Source organism: Melospiza georgiana, chromosome 4 (assembly GCF_028018845.1).
Source record: "Melospiza georgiana isolate bMelGeo1 chromosome 4, bMelGeo1.pri, whole genome shotgun sequence".
Lineage (NCBI taxonomy): Eukaryota > Metazoa > Chordata > Aves > Passeriformes > Passerellidae > Melospiza > Melospiza georgiana.
This window is the reverse complement of record NC_080433.1, coordinates 1,500,001-1,513,604: the sequence shown is the minus strand read 5'-3', so window position 1 is coordinate 1,513,604 and position 13,604 is coordinate 1,500,001. Positions and strand designations below refer to the sequence as shown.

At 59.3% G+C, this 13,604-nt stretch overlaps 2 protein-coding genes across 2 annotated transcripts in view; one reads left to right on the top strand and one right to left on the bottom strand.

Annotated features, from left to right (window-relative positions):
- The window catches only part of TASOR2 (transcription activation suppressor family member 2), a 48,342-nt gene extending 41,458 nt beyond the window's left edge, over positions 1-6,884 (top strand). The window contains exons 19-24 of the mRNA XM_058022238.1: positions 701-1,863; positions 2,934-3,056; positions 3,707-3,860; positions 4,548-4,653; positions 6,334-6,509; positions 6,763-6,884. Of these exons, the coding sequence (XP_057878221.1) occupies positions 701-1,863; positions 2,934-3,056; positions 3,707-3,860; positions 4,548-4,653; positions 6,334-6,509; positions 6,763-6,884 (1,844 nt within the window). The remainder of the gene's footprint in view (positions 1-700; positions 1,864-2,933; positions 3,057-3,706; positions 3,861-4,547; positions 4,654-6,333; positions 6,510-6,762) is intronic.
- A 2,429-nt stretch (positions 6,885-9,313) lies between these two features.
- Positions 9,314-13,604, bottom strand: part of GDI2 (GDP dissociation inhibitor 2) — a 16,250-nt gene continuing 11,959 nt past the window's right edge. The window contains exons 5-11 of the mRNA XM_058022467.1: positions 13,259-13,457; positions 12,864-12,995; positions 12,373-12,472; positions 11,625-11,796; positions 10,695-10,839; positions 10,409-10,463; positions 9,314-10,317 (exon numbers count right to left, since the gene is read on the bottom strand). Of these exons, the coding sequence (XP_057878450.1) occupies positions 10,162-10,317; positions 10,409-10,463; positions 10,695-10,839; positions 11,625-11,796; positions 12,373-12,472; positions 12,864-12,995; positions 13,259-13,457 (959 nt within the window). The 3' untranslated portion in view covers positions 9,314-10,161. The remainder of the gene's footprint in view (positions 10,318-10,408; positions 10,464-10,694; positions 10,840-11,624; positions 11,797-12,372; positions 12,473-12,863; positions 12,996-13,258; positions 13,458-13,604) is intronic.

The window sequence follows — 13,604 nt, the reverse complement described above, 5'->3', positions numbered from 1 at the left end:
AGCCTCAGGAACCATGGGAGTCCCAGGAACCATGGCAGCCCCAGGAACCATGGCAGCCCCAGGAACTATGGCAGCCCCAGGAACCATGGCAGCCCCAGGAGCTATGGGAGTCCCAGCAACCATGGGAGCCCCAGGAACCATAGCAGCCCCAGGATCCATGACAGCCCCGGGAGCAGCCCCAGGAGGAGCCCCAGGAGCTGTGGCAGCCTTGGGAGCCATGGCAGCCCCAGGAGCTATGGTAGCCCCAGAAGCTGTGGTTGCCCCATGAGCTGTGGCAGCCCCAGGAGCCATGGCAGCCCCACAAGTTGTGGCAGCCCCAGAAGCTGTCGTAGCCCTGGTAGCTCCAGGGGCCTTGGTAGCCCCAGCAGCCCTGGTAGCCTCAGGAGCTGTGTCAGCCCCAGGAGCCCTGGTAGCCCTGGTAGCCCCAGGAGCTGTAGCAGCCCCAGGAGCCCTGGTAGCCCTGGTAGCCCCAGGAGCTGTAGCAGCCCCAGGAACTGTGGCAGCCCTGGTGGCCCTGGCAGCCCCAGGAGCTGTAGCAGCCCCAGGAACTGTGGCAGCCCCCGGAGCTGTGGCAGCCCTGGTGGCCCTGGCAGCCCCAGGAGCCCGGCAGGGGATGCCGGAGGGAGCCCCGGGGAGGAGGAGCCCTTCCTGCCCGAGGAGCTGGAAGGGAGCAGCATTGCCAGCCCTGCCCCTTTGCCAGCCCGGGAGTGTCCCCTGTGCCAGCCCTGGGATGAGTGTGAGCACCACCCCGAGGGATCCCAGGGCTTCCCTGATCCCGACTGTGCTGGCACTGAGGTGGGACAGGGGGAAATTCCCGCTTCTCCCACCCCGTGGGACGAGCCCGGGGATCCCTCTGGAGAGTTCAGTGATGCCCAGGATATTCCGGATGTGCTCCCAAGGGAAGAGCAGCTGCCAAGCCAAGACACCCACGAGGGCTTGGCCTTTGAGGATCCATTGGAGAATTCCTTCGGTGACTCAGACCAGGAATATTTGGAGGGGAATTCTCGCTCCCCTCTTCCGAGCAGGAGCTCCTGCATCGTGAGATCCGTGGATGCTGCAGGAGCAAGGACTACCTGGGACAGCTCCTCCAGGAGCTCCGAGCCCACGGAGGAGCCCGGGGAGGGCTGGCACTGGGACATTCCCAGGGATTCCGGGGGCATCGTGGTCACCAGGCAGTGCCAGGACAGGGTGGCACATTTCCAGCCGCCCCGGAGGCGCAGCCGCCGAGCCCGCGAGTGCCACCTGGCCCGGTCCCTGCTGGGGACGTGGCGGGGCCTGCAGGAGATCACCCAGCACACTTTGGACATGGAGTGCCTCCGCTTCCACTATAAGCTAAAAGAAATCCTAAGGGACGGCAAGCCGCCCTTTGCTACCTCCAGGAGCCTCTTCCCGACGGCCTCCCCTGCCCGCGTGCCGCTGTCCCCGCGCAGCAGGAGCCCCCTGCGGGTGACCATCCCGCCCTCGGACGGGTGGCCCCGCTCCCGCCGGGACCCTCGGGCTGCCAGGAGAGCGCAGAGCCGGGAGCGCGGGGCCGCGCTGCGCCTGGCCCGGCTGCGGCACCGGCCCGGCCCGGAGCCCCGCGGGGACGGGGATGGAGATGGGGACAGGAACGGGGACGTGGCCGGCATCCTGCGGGAGTTCTCCGAGTTCCAGAGGCTGCTGCTGGCCGGGAGCGCCGCCCCGGGGCAGGGGGAGCGCGGGGGCGCCCGCCCGGGGCTGGCCCGGCCCCCGGAGCTGCGGGCAATGGTGGCGGAGCTGTGCGGGGCCCTGCGCTGCCACCTGCGCCGCGTGGCCGCCGGCCGGCAGCCCGGCATGTTCTACCTGCTGGAGAGCGGCCGGGAGCCCTTCTTCGACAGGGCCAAGGTGGGAGCTGCTCGGGGAGCGGGGAGGGCGGGGTGGGTTGGGGTGGATGTGGGTGGATCAGGATGGATCGGGATGGATCAGGATAGATTGGGGTGGATTGGGATGTATGGAGATGGATTGGGGTAGATTGGGATGTATGGAGATGGATTGGGGTAGATTGGGATGGATGGGGTTGGATTGGAATGGATTGAGATGGATCAGGATGGATGGAATGGATGGGGATGGATGGAATGGATCAGGATGGATGGAATGGATGGGGATGGATGGAATGGATCAGGATGGATGGAATGGATGGGGATGGATGGAATGGATCAGGATGGATGGAATGGATCAGGATGGATGGGGATGGATGGAATGGATCAGGATGGATGGAATGGAACAGGATGGATGGGGATGGATGGAATGGATCAGGATGGATGGAATGGATTGGAATGGATGGGGATGGATGGAATGGATCAGGATGGATGGGGATGGATGGAATGGATTGGGATGGATGGAATGGATGGGGATGGATGGAATGGATCAGGATGGATGGAATGGATTGGATTGGGATGGATGGAATGGATCAGGATGGATGGAATGGATGGGGATGGGCAGCTCCAGGACAGAGCTGAGGGTGGCAGGAGCAGGGAAGCCTGGGCAGCCTGACAGGGATGGTTTGGGAGCCAGGAGCCACCTTGGCTCCCAGTGCCAGGAGTTGGAATCACAGGCACAGGAGCCTTGGGATTGAGTCACTGCACAATCATGGAATGCTTTGGGTGGGAAGGGACCTCAAAGATCATCCAACCTCCCACCATCCCAGGGTGCCCAGCCTGGCCTTGGGCACTGCAGGGATCAGGGGCAGCCCCAGCTGCTCTGGCAATGCCAGCCCAGGCAGGAATTCCTTCCCAATATCCCACCTAAATCTGCTCTGCTTTAGTCTGAAGTCCCCCCACCCCCCAGCACTGCCAAGGCCCCCGTGTCCCCGAGTGCCCCATCCCTGTGCCTTTCCCATCCCCGCAGGGCTGGGGGTTCCCATTGCCCCCTGTCCCCAGGCCCATCCCCGCCAGGCTGCCCTGTGTGTGTTGCAGGCCCTGCTGGAGGCGCGGGGCTTTGTGAGCACGGAGCCCCTGAGCTTCTGCAGCGCCCGGCGCGGGCACGAGCGGCTGCTGGTGATCGTCAGGAACCAGGACATCGCCTCGCACATCCACACGGTGAGCCCGCCCCCGCTCCTCCCAGCACAGCACGGGGAGTGCACCCAGCAGTCAGTGAGAATGGGAGCAGCCCAGCTCAGAGCAGTGGGGCCGGGTTCCCTGCTCCAGCCTCACCCTGGCTCAGGGAATGTTTGATCTGCATCCAGATGGGTTGGGATGTGGGGATGGGATGGGATGGGATGGGATGGGATGGGATGGGATGGGATGGGATGGGATGGGATGGGATGGGATGGGATGGGATGGGATCCATGGGATGGGATGGGATCCATGGGATGGGATGGGATGGGATCCATGGGATGGGATCCATGGGATGGGATGGGATGGGATGGGATGGGATGGGATGGGATGGGATGGGATGGGATGGGATGGGATGGGATGGGATGGGATGGGATGGGATGGGATGGGATGGGATGGGATGGGGTGGGGTGGGATGGGATGGGATGGGATGGGATCCCTGGGCTGGGCTATGCTGGGATGGGATGGGATGGGATCCCTGGGCTGGGATCCCTGGGATGGGATCCCTGGGATGGGATCCCTGGGCTGGGCTGGGATGGGATGGGATCCCTGGGCTATGCTGGGATGGGCTGGGCTGCACTGGGTTCTGTGTCTCCCTGGGCTGGAGCTGTTCCCAAATCCCCGTTCTGGAGCAGGTGCCATGCCTGCTGGAGCTGAAGCGCTGTCCCAGCGTGGTGTTTGCCGGCGTGGATGAGCCCGAGGAGGTGACAGGTGACACCTTCCAGGAGCTCTTCCAGGCCGGAGGGTTCGTGGTGTCCGACGAGGAGCTGCTGGAAAGGGTGACCCTGGGTGAGTCCCACTGACACATCCCAAACCTTCCCCTTGCTTCTGGTGCCAGGGGGGATTCCTGCCCTCCCTCTGACTCCATCCCTCTCTCTGCGATGGAGTGCCCAGCTCAGGGCTCCCAAAACATCCCAGGGCAGGGCTGTCCCATGGGTTTCTGGTGCCAGGACAGGTCCCTGGCTGTCCCGGGATGTTTGTTTGGCCTGGAGACTCATGGAATGCTTTAGGTTGGAAGAGACCTTAAGGATTATCCAGTTCCATGACAGGGACACTCCCACCATCCCAGGCTGCTCCAGCCTGGCCTTGGGCATTGCAGGGATCAGGGGCAGCCCCAGCTGCTCTGGCAATGCCAGCCCAGGCAGGAATTCCTGCCCAGTATCCAGTGGGAAAAGGAGGAGAACCTGCTGCTGCCTCCAGCTCCTTAGTGGGAAGGGGCAGAGAAGACAGAGCCACCTCTTCTGGGAGATGCTCTGTGAGGTGACAGGGACAAGCTGCACTTGTCCTTTAGGTATCAGGGAAAAATTCACCCCAGGGCATGATCCCAACTCCCCATCCTGTGCAGTTTGGGTCTCCATCCTTGCAGGGACAGCCCTGAGCACCCCCAGGTGGCCCCATTGGAGCCGGGCTGGGCCCAGAGACCCCCAGGCCCCCCTTTGTCTGTCCCAGGCACGCTGAGCTCTGGTGTCCCCTCAGGCCAGCTGAAGGAGGTGGTGAAGCTGCTGGAGAAGCTCAACAGGAGCGGGAGGTGGAGGTGGCTCCTGCACCACAGGGAGAGCAAACAGCTCAGAGGAGACCTCAGGTAAGGGCCCTGCCTGGAAAATGGGCATTTCTGGGGTGGAGCAGCAGGGCCTGGGACCTGGAGAGCGTCAGATGGCCTGGAACGTTGTCCTGGGTGTGATCCTGGAGGAGGCAGAGCTCTGGCAGCTCCTGCTCCCTGCTGGGCCTCCAAAAGGCTCCTCCCTGGCAGAGGCGCCCTCAGGGAGCGCTGCAGGCTCTTGGGGAGGCACAGATTCCCTTGAGGGGCTGCACGTGCCCAAAACTCCCACAGCACATCCCCAAAACTGCCACAGCACATCCCCAAAACTCCCACAGCACATCCCCAAAACTGCCACAGCACATCCCCAGAGCTCCCACAGCACATCCCCAAACTCCCACAGCACATCCCCAAAACTGCCACAGCACATCCCCAGAACTCCCACAGCACATCCCCAGAGCTCCCACAGCACATCCCCAAAACTCCCACAGCACATCCCCAAACTCCCACAGCACATCCCCAAAACTGCCACAGCACATCCCCAAAACTCCCACAGCACATCCCCAAAACTGCCACAGCACATCCCCAGAGCTCCCACAGCACATCCCCAAACTCCCACAGCACATCCCCAAAACTGCCACAGCACATCCCCAGAACTCCCACAGCACATCCCCAGAGCTCCCACAGCACATCCCCAAAACTCCCACAGCACATCCCCAAACTCCCACAGCACAACCCCAGAACTCCCACAGCACATCCCCAAACTCCCACAGCACATCCCAAAACTCCCACAGCACATCCCCAGAGCTCCCACAGCACATCCCCAGAACTCTCACAGCACATCCCCAAACTGCCACAGCACATCCCCAAAACTCCCACAGCACATCCCCAAAGCTCCCACAGCACATCCCCAAAACTCCCACAGCACATCCCCAAAACTCCCACAGCACATCCCCAGAGCTCCCACAGCACATCCCCAGAGCTCCCACAGCACAACCCCAAAACTCTCACAGCAACCCTCCCTCCCTTCCCCAGCTCAGCCCAGCTCCTGGCACAGCCCTGGGGCTCAGGGCACCTTCCTGGGCTCTGCCCCCTCTGCTCCTTTCCCTGCCCCATCAGTCACAGCTGGGACTGGGGGTGCAGGAAGGAATTGCCACTCCATTTCCCACCAGGAATGGTTGAAGATGGAGCTGCTCTGGCCTGGGTTCATCCGTGGATGGGTGAAGTGAGGAAACTCCTGGGTTGGGATGAAGCCAGTTCAGCAGGGAAAGCTGGGAAAACCAAGGGATTCATCCCCAGGAGAGCCAGGCTCCATCATCACCACCTCTCCAACATCCCCTCTTCCTTCTCCCCCCAGCTTTGTATCCTGAGCCTGGTGCCAGGCTCCGGAACACCCCTGGGACAGTGGCACTCACAGTGGCACCCCCCTGTCCTGCCCTTGTGCCCCCAGGCCCGTGGGTGAGTGAGAGCAGCCTTGGCTTTCCAAACCCTGCTCCAGCAGCAGCGAAACCCCCCTGACCCACCCCAGCTCCCAGCACAAACCTCAGAGCAGCCCCTGAGACAAAAATGAGCCAAGCCCAGGCCAAACCAGCGCAGGCAGCCCTGGGGCAGGGGGGAATTTTCCACTCTGGATTCAGAAATCACCCGTGGGGCCGGAAAATCCACCTGGAAAAGCAAATCCCACCCTGCCCGCTCGCTCCCTGAGCCGTGCCCCTCTCTCGGCAGGGCCGATGGCAGTGCCCAGAGGAAGCAGCAGCTGCTGAGGTGGTGCCAGGGGGCAGAGCTGCTGGAGCTGCTGCCCTTCCACGGCTGCGACGCGGCGGCCGAGCCCCGGCACACCCAGTGCCTGCTGGGGCTGCAGGCGCAGCACGTCCGCGCCCGCTTCGCCGTGTTCCTCACAGGTGAGGGGTCCCAGCCCTGCGCTCTGGAAGGGCCTGGGGAGGGATAAAAAACCCCTGTTCTGCTGCTGGGGGAATTGCTCCTTGCAGGTGTGGGTGCTGGAAGGGAATTTGGGGTTTTTTGGCTGTTTTTGGAGCCGTGGGTGGCTGAGGGTGTTGGCAGAGCAGCCACGGTGGGGTTTAGGGATGTTCCCCACAGGTTTAGGAACAAACTCCTCTGTTGGAATTAACGGAGCTGCTGCTCCTCCCCTTGCAGAAAACCCCAGCAGCAGCTGCAGGGAGATGCTGGAAAGCAAAGGAATTCTGGTGGCTGACATCTCCACCTTCCTCGGGACGGTGCAGAAAGTGGCTGCTCCCTTCAGAAGAAGCTACTGGTAAGAGGGGAAAGCTTGGGATCGATCCCAAAAAGCTGGGAACAGCTCAGGGCTGGCTGTGGGGTGGCCAGCAGGGAGCTGGGATCCAACAGCAGGGCAGGGACCATCCCAGAGTGCTGGGTGTGGGATGTGCCAGTCAGCGCCGATTCCTGCAGCTGGATCCACACCTGGAAAACAGGAAAAGCTCCAGGCCTGGCCCTGGGGAGGCCCTGCAGGAGGCTGGCACTGCCCAGAGGGTGCCAGGCACTGACCTGGGCCACGTCTCTGTGTTGCAGGTGACAAAGTGAAGCCACCAGGACACGGCTCCTCCCCAGGCCCTGTGGCACCAGTTTGGGCACCCCGGTCCTGTGGGGGACATCCCCACCATCCAACCCAGTGGATCCCCACCATCCCAATGGATCCCCACCATCCAACCCAGTGGATCCCCACCATCCCAATGGATCCCCACCATTCCAGTGGATCCCCACCATCCCAGTCAATCCCATCAATCCCAGTGATCCTACTGGATCCCCACCCTCCATCCCAGTGGATCCCCACCACTCATCCCATGAATCCCAGTGGATCCCCACCATCCATCCCAGCAGCTGCTGGGGGCGGGGGAAAGTCGGGTTTAGCTCTGTACATAAATCTTATTTAAAGGTGGGAAATGCAAACCCTCAGGGGATTCATTCCCTGCCATCCAGTCTCACATAGGAAAGTTCTTTTTAAACGGTACAGGTAAATTATTGGAGTGGTTTGAAGTCTTTTCATGCAGCTGCCATTGGAGCAGGCAAATTAATTTCCCAAAGTGTACTTGAAGATGAGGAATGAGAACAAATCCCTTTTCCACGTGGTCGTTGCTGTTCAGGCCCACACTACATTTCAGCTCAGCCCTGCTGCCTCCTGGTACCGGTTCCCTGCTGGGGCTCGTGGAATCCCAGCACAGGAACCCCTGTAAATAGTGGGAAGCAGGAACAGAATAAGCTCTTTTATTTATGGGGGAAAGGAGCAGCCCAGCCCCGTTCCCGCCCAGCTCCGCGGGGCAGGGGCGTCCCTCAGCTCGTTTTTAAATCAGGACTGCGAGGTCACTCTGTACAGGATGACTTTGTAAAGAGTTTGATTAATAAAACCTCCAAAATCACGAATGGCACACAGCTCTGCTTTCTGGAGAGGGGATCCAGCTCAGCATCCAGCTCAGCATCCAGCCTTTCCCAGCAGGGACAGGGAGGGCAGGGGATTTGCCAGCTGGGACACAGGTGGGGAAGCAGCCAGGAGCGAGCAAGACCATGGTGGGCTCCTGGATGATGGATCCCAGCGTGCTTCCCTGCAGGATGGATGGAATGACCAGAGGAATGAGCAGGTTACAGCAGGTAGGGATGATGGGATTATTTCTTTTCCACCTGGTTTATGGGCATGGCACAGAGGGAGCTTCCCCACCCCACTCCCAGCAGCCGAGGGTGGGAAGGGTTCCTGCAAGTGGCACCTCAGGATTGTTCCTGCAAGTGGCACCTTGGGAATTGCTGCTGCCAGTGACACCTCAGGATTGTTCTGCCAGTGGCCCCTCAGGATTGTTCTGCCAGTGGCAGCCGGGGAGGAGGAGGTGCCAGAGCCCGGTCTGGAGGAAGGGGAGGGGAAGGCCCAGGCGGGCTCGGCTCAGCCTTGGACCGCGGTAGGATCAAACCCCAGTTCCTGTGTGGGAACCTGCCAGGGGAAGCCCGTGCCACCCTGGAGAGCTGCTCTGAGGCTGTCCCTCGGTTCTCCTGGCACCTGGCATGGCTGTGCCAGCCAGGGAATGGGGAAGGATGGCTCGGGATCAAACAGCTCCTGTTGAGGATGGAGAGCAGCCCAACAGGGATTATTGCTGCCATTTCCAGCTGTGGCACTGGGTGGCTGCAGGAACAGGGACTGTGCCAGCACAGCCTGAGCCACACCTGCCCCACCACACACAGCCAGAGCAGCACCAGCTGGAAAGAACCATGGACCCAGGAGATGCCATCCTGCAGGAAACACTCCTGTGGAACCAGGAAATGCTCCCATGAACCAGGGAATGCCCCCGTGGAACCAGGGAATGCCTTCCTGCAGGAAATGCTCCCGGAACCAGGGAATGCTCCCATGGAACCAGGGAATGCCTTCCTGCAGGAAACACTCCCGTGGACCCAGGGAATGCTCCCATGAACCAGGGAATGCTCCCGTGGAACCAGGGAATGCCTTCCTGCAGGAAACACTCCCATGGACCCAGGGAATGCTCCCATGAACCAGGGAATGCCTTCCTGCAGCAAACACTCCCATGGACCAGGGAATGCTCCCATGAACCAGGGAATGCTCCCGTGGAACCAGGGAATGCCCTCCTGCAGGAAACGCTCCCGTCTCAGCCCTGGCAGGCAGAGATGCTGCAGGGTCTCAGCCTGGAGCTGCTGCTCCCGGAACTGAAGTGAATCAGACCAGAGGCCAAGACTGGTTTCCAGAATTTGGCTTTACTTCGCAGTACAGAAATCATTTGGAGCCTTCAGGAGACACGAGAAGCACAGGCTCTGTCATGCCGATACCGCAGCGCCGTTTGGTCCATCCGAGAAGCCACCGGGGGACAGAAAATACTTCCACATCTTGCCTGCTCTGTAATTTGTTCTCTCAATTTTATTAAGATTAAAACACAAAGGAGCCTGAGGCACAGCTGTGTCCCAACCGATGTAAACGGGTTTAGAAGCTTAAGTGGAGGTTAAGTTCTGTGCCCAGAACGAAGCCAACATTTGCTGCTACAATAGGTGTGGGCTTTGTCCATGATACAACTTTGCCACAGAGTTAAGATTGATGGGAGAGACTTTTAGGGATGCTGTCCACAATAATGGAGTGCTCAGTTTCTATTTTCCTTGATATCAGGTTTGAGTGACATCAGCGTCACATCTACGAGCTCACCAGAAGCACAGGATTGTGAAGGATGTTTTACAAATGATTAAAAAGACAAGGTAAGACACAGCTGTCAATGAGTTATTTCAAATCTGCACCCACGTCTACGTCTGCAAAAATAATAATAATAAGAGTAAGTTCAGTCTGCCTTTCTGCTTACGAGGTTAGTCAGGAATATCAGTCAGGAATTTGCCAGATTCTGGACAGCAGCCCTACTAGAATGAAATAATTAACACATGATATCCAAAAAGGGAACATTACCAGTGCAGTACTCTTCAATCTCTCAGAGATGGGATTACAAAAGCAGGCCTTACAATATTGAATTTCGTACAGTGTTCATTAAGTTCCTTATATATTCATATTAGCCGATTTAAACTTCTCCTAATTAGAGACTCTCATTACTGCTGCTCCTCCTCCCCGTAGATGTCGTTCTTCTTGCGTTTCATCTCCTCGAAGTCGAACTCTGATCCCATCATCCTCTTATAAATATCTTTGATGTCATCACACGTCGTCTCGAAGTGGGTGGTGGCGTCGTAGGTGCGCGAGATGAAGATCTGCAGGCAGAGGCAGAGGCAGCATTGGAGCCCCGAGCTGGAGCTGCAGCTGGAGCCCAGCCCTGCCCAGCCCGGCTCAGCCCTCACTCACCTGGCTCTCGGTTCCCGGGTCGGTCGGTGCAAACAGGTCACTGATGCTCACAAACCTGGACAGGGGAGAAACAGCCTTGCTTTGGTTTGGCTTGGTTTGGTTTGGTTTGGTTTGGAAGGATGGGTTCACAGCAGGAGCGGTTCAGTGCAAGGGCAGCGCTCAAAGTGCTGAGCACACTCAGCTCGACCAGCTCTGGGCAGGCTCCAGAGGTCCCAGCAGGGGGACAGGGGCTGGCCGAGGACTCAGTGTCCCCCAGCAGGGGGACAGGGGCTGGCCGAGGACTCACTTCTGCTCAATGGGCTCCAGGAGGTCCAGGGCTGGCTTGATCTCCTTCTCGGGGTCCGCGGTCTCCACGGTGGTGCTGGCGATGGCGATGTACTTGCCCTGCGCCGCCACGTTGTGGGCAGAGGAGATCATGCACACGTAGATATCTGGGGGGACAGGGCACAGCTGCAGCCCAAAACCTTCTCCAACCTCATCCCAAAACCTCCTCAGCCTCATCCCAAAACCTCCTCAGCCTCATCCTAAAACCTCCTCAGACTCATCCCAAAACCTCCTCAGCCTCATCCCAAAACCTCCTCAGACTCATCCCAAAACCTTCTCCAACCTCATCCCAAAACCTCCTCAGCCTCATCCCAAAACCTCCTCAGCCTCATCCTAAAACCTCCTCAGCCTCATCCCAAAACCTCCTCAGGCTCATCCTAAAACCTTCTCCAGCCTCATCCCAAAACCTCCTCCAGCCCCATCCCAAAACCTCCTCCAGCCTCATCCCAAAACTTTCTCCACCCTCACGCCGAAAGCTCCTCACTCCCATCCCAAACAGTGCCCACATCTCTTCCCGCTGCCCTGACACTTGGCACCCTCTGGGTCATTTGGAGAACCTGCAGTGAGTCCCATCCTCGCCCTGCATGCTCTCATCTCCTGGCTGAGCAGCCTGGACATGGGAGATGCTCAAAACTCAGTTTCCCATGATAGCTCCCAAAATCTGCTGGGATTCCCAGTGCCCTGTTCCAGGCCAGCAGCCCCTTCCCCACCTCTCCCAGTCCGGGCCATTTCTGGCTGCAGGTTCCTCACGAGGTTTTCCAACCACAGCTCCTCCCACGTCCCTTCCCTAAGTGCAGCTCAGCCCTGCTGGGCCCCAGCAGCCCCTGGGGCAGGGCAGGAGCTGTCCCTGTCCCCGTCCCCGTCCCTGTCCCAGCTCACCCCCTGCACACACCTGATTTCCGGTTGACCTGGTTCTGTGGAATGATGATCTGGCACGAGTTGGCATCGTTTGTGTTCTTGATGGGGTGGCTGAGGATGCAGATGACCCGGATCACCTGGCCCACCTTGGTCACACGGTCTGACACGTAGCTGGGGTCGCAGATGAGCTGTTTGCAGCGAGCCACCTGAGAGCCAACGGGGAGAATCACCCGGCTCACATCAGAAATGGTTCCTCCAGTAACAATTCACCATTTATCCATCTGAAGCCTCCAGGCTGCACACACTCTGGTCTCTAGCATGGACTGTCACCTCTGTTCCCAGCCAGGACACGTCATTCCCACCCCAAGGGACACGTTATCCCACCAGCAAGTGCTCAGCTGTCCCATCAGTGCCCACTCAGCTCCCAAGCTGGCAGCATTCCCAGCTCCATCCAGCCAGGTGGTGCAGAAGCTGCAGGAAGGCCACGTGCCAGCTGTCAGAGCAGCTGAGAGTGCCAAGGGCAGAGCTGGACACGAGGAGCAGCTCCCTCCCTGAATTATTCCCTGCCAGCCCATGGAGACTTCACCCCAACTCCTGGAGCAGGGGTGCTGAGGGCTCTGCCCACCAGGACATTGTGTGTTCAGCGAGCTGGCACAGGGACAACAGCCCCGGCCCAACGTTTGGCCCTTGGGCTTAGAAAGGGTTTTGTCTCTGTGATCAAACCCACAAGATGTGAGTTTGAGGGCCACAAGGGGAGCAGGGAAGGAGGGAAGGGTCCGTACCTCCCCCTCAGACTTGACCCCGACCACTTTGCCGTTCTCGATGACGATCTCCTCGATGGGCTTGTTGAGCATGTAGGTGCCTCCATAGATTGCACTGAGCCTGCAACAGGAAAATCCCTTCAGCACCTCCAGAGCTGCACCTGAGCAGCCCTTCCAGCCCCAGGGGCTGCTCCTCTTGGATAAACCCCTCCTCAGACTTAAACCTCCTCAAAACCCTCTGCTTAAACACAAGGGATAAACACTCTGCCAACAGCATCCCTCAGCAAATCCAGAGGTGAACAAACCCACAGAGAAAGAATCTCACGTGGAGGAACCATCTCTTAATTAAGTGAAAGAACCATTAGGGAGCACAGCATGTTGTGCAGCAGCACATTCTGGAAGCTCAGTGACTCCACACATCCAGCTCCACTGCACAGCCCAGTGGAGGAAACCCAGAGTGCAAGCCAAGTGCAAGCCAAGTGCAAACCAAGTGCAAGCCAAGTGCAGCTCACCTTGCAAATCCCTGGGGCAGCTCTCCCAGGCCATACAGGGGGTACAGGTAGGGGCTCTTCCCGTACCGAGCCAGGGACTCGCTGTACAGCTTGATCCTGTTGATTGTTTCTTGGCAGGGTTGATCTAGATAGCTGGGAAGGACAGTGACACCGTTTGGGACGTTCCCAAAGCAGCACTTCCAGCAGAACACACCCAGAGAGCAAACTCTGCCTTCCCATGGCGCCTCCTTCCCCACCCTGCAGCTGCTCCTGGCACTGCTTCCCTGGCAGCTCCTTTGAGGAGCACTCGGTGGCACAAGTTTTACCCAGGAACCCTCCATGTTTAAAATAACCAATCAATCCCATAATGACCCCAAACCCTGGGATTTGGGGAGCAGCTGACCCCTCCCACTTACTCATCAGTCCTGTAGAGAGCGAGGGCATGGCCTGTGAAGTCAATGACATCCTGGCCCAGGTCAAACTTCTTGTACACGTCCCTCATGGTGGTTTTCTTGGGGTCCACGCCCTCGAAGGTCCGCGGGTCGTTCTCGTCAAAGTTGGCCACGTACACCAGGAACTTCCTGAAGCGGCGCTTCTCAAACAGACCCATCAAACCTGAAACAGGGAGGGAGAGCTCAGAGCCAGGGGCTGGGAGAGCTCAGAACCAGGGATTGGGAGAGCTCAGAACCAGGGATTGGGAGAGCTCAGAACCAGGGGCTGGGAGAGCTCAGAGCCAGGGGCTGGGAGAGCTCAGAACCAGGG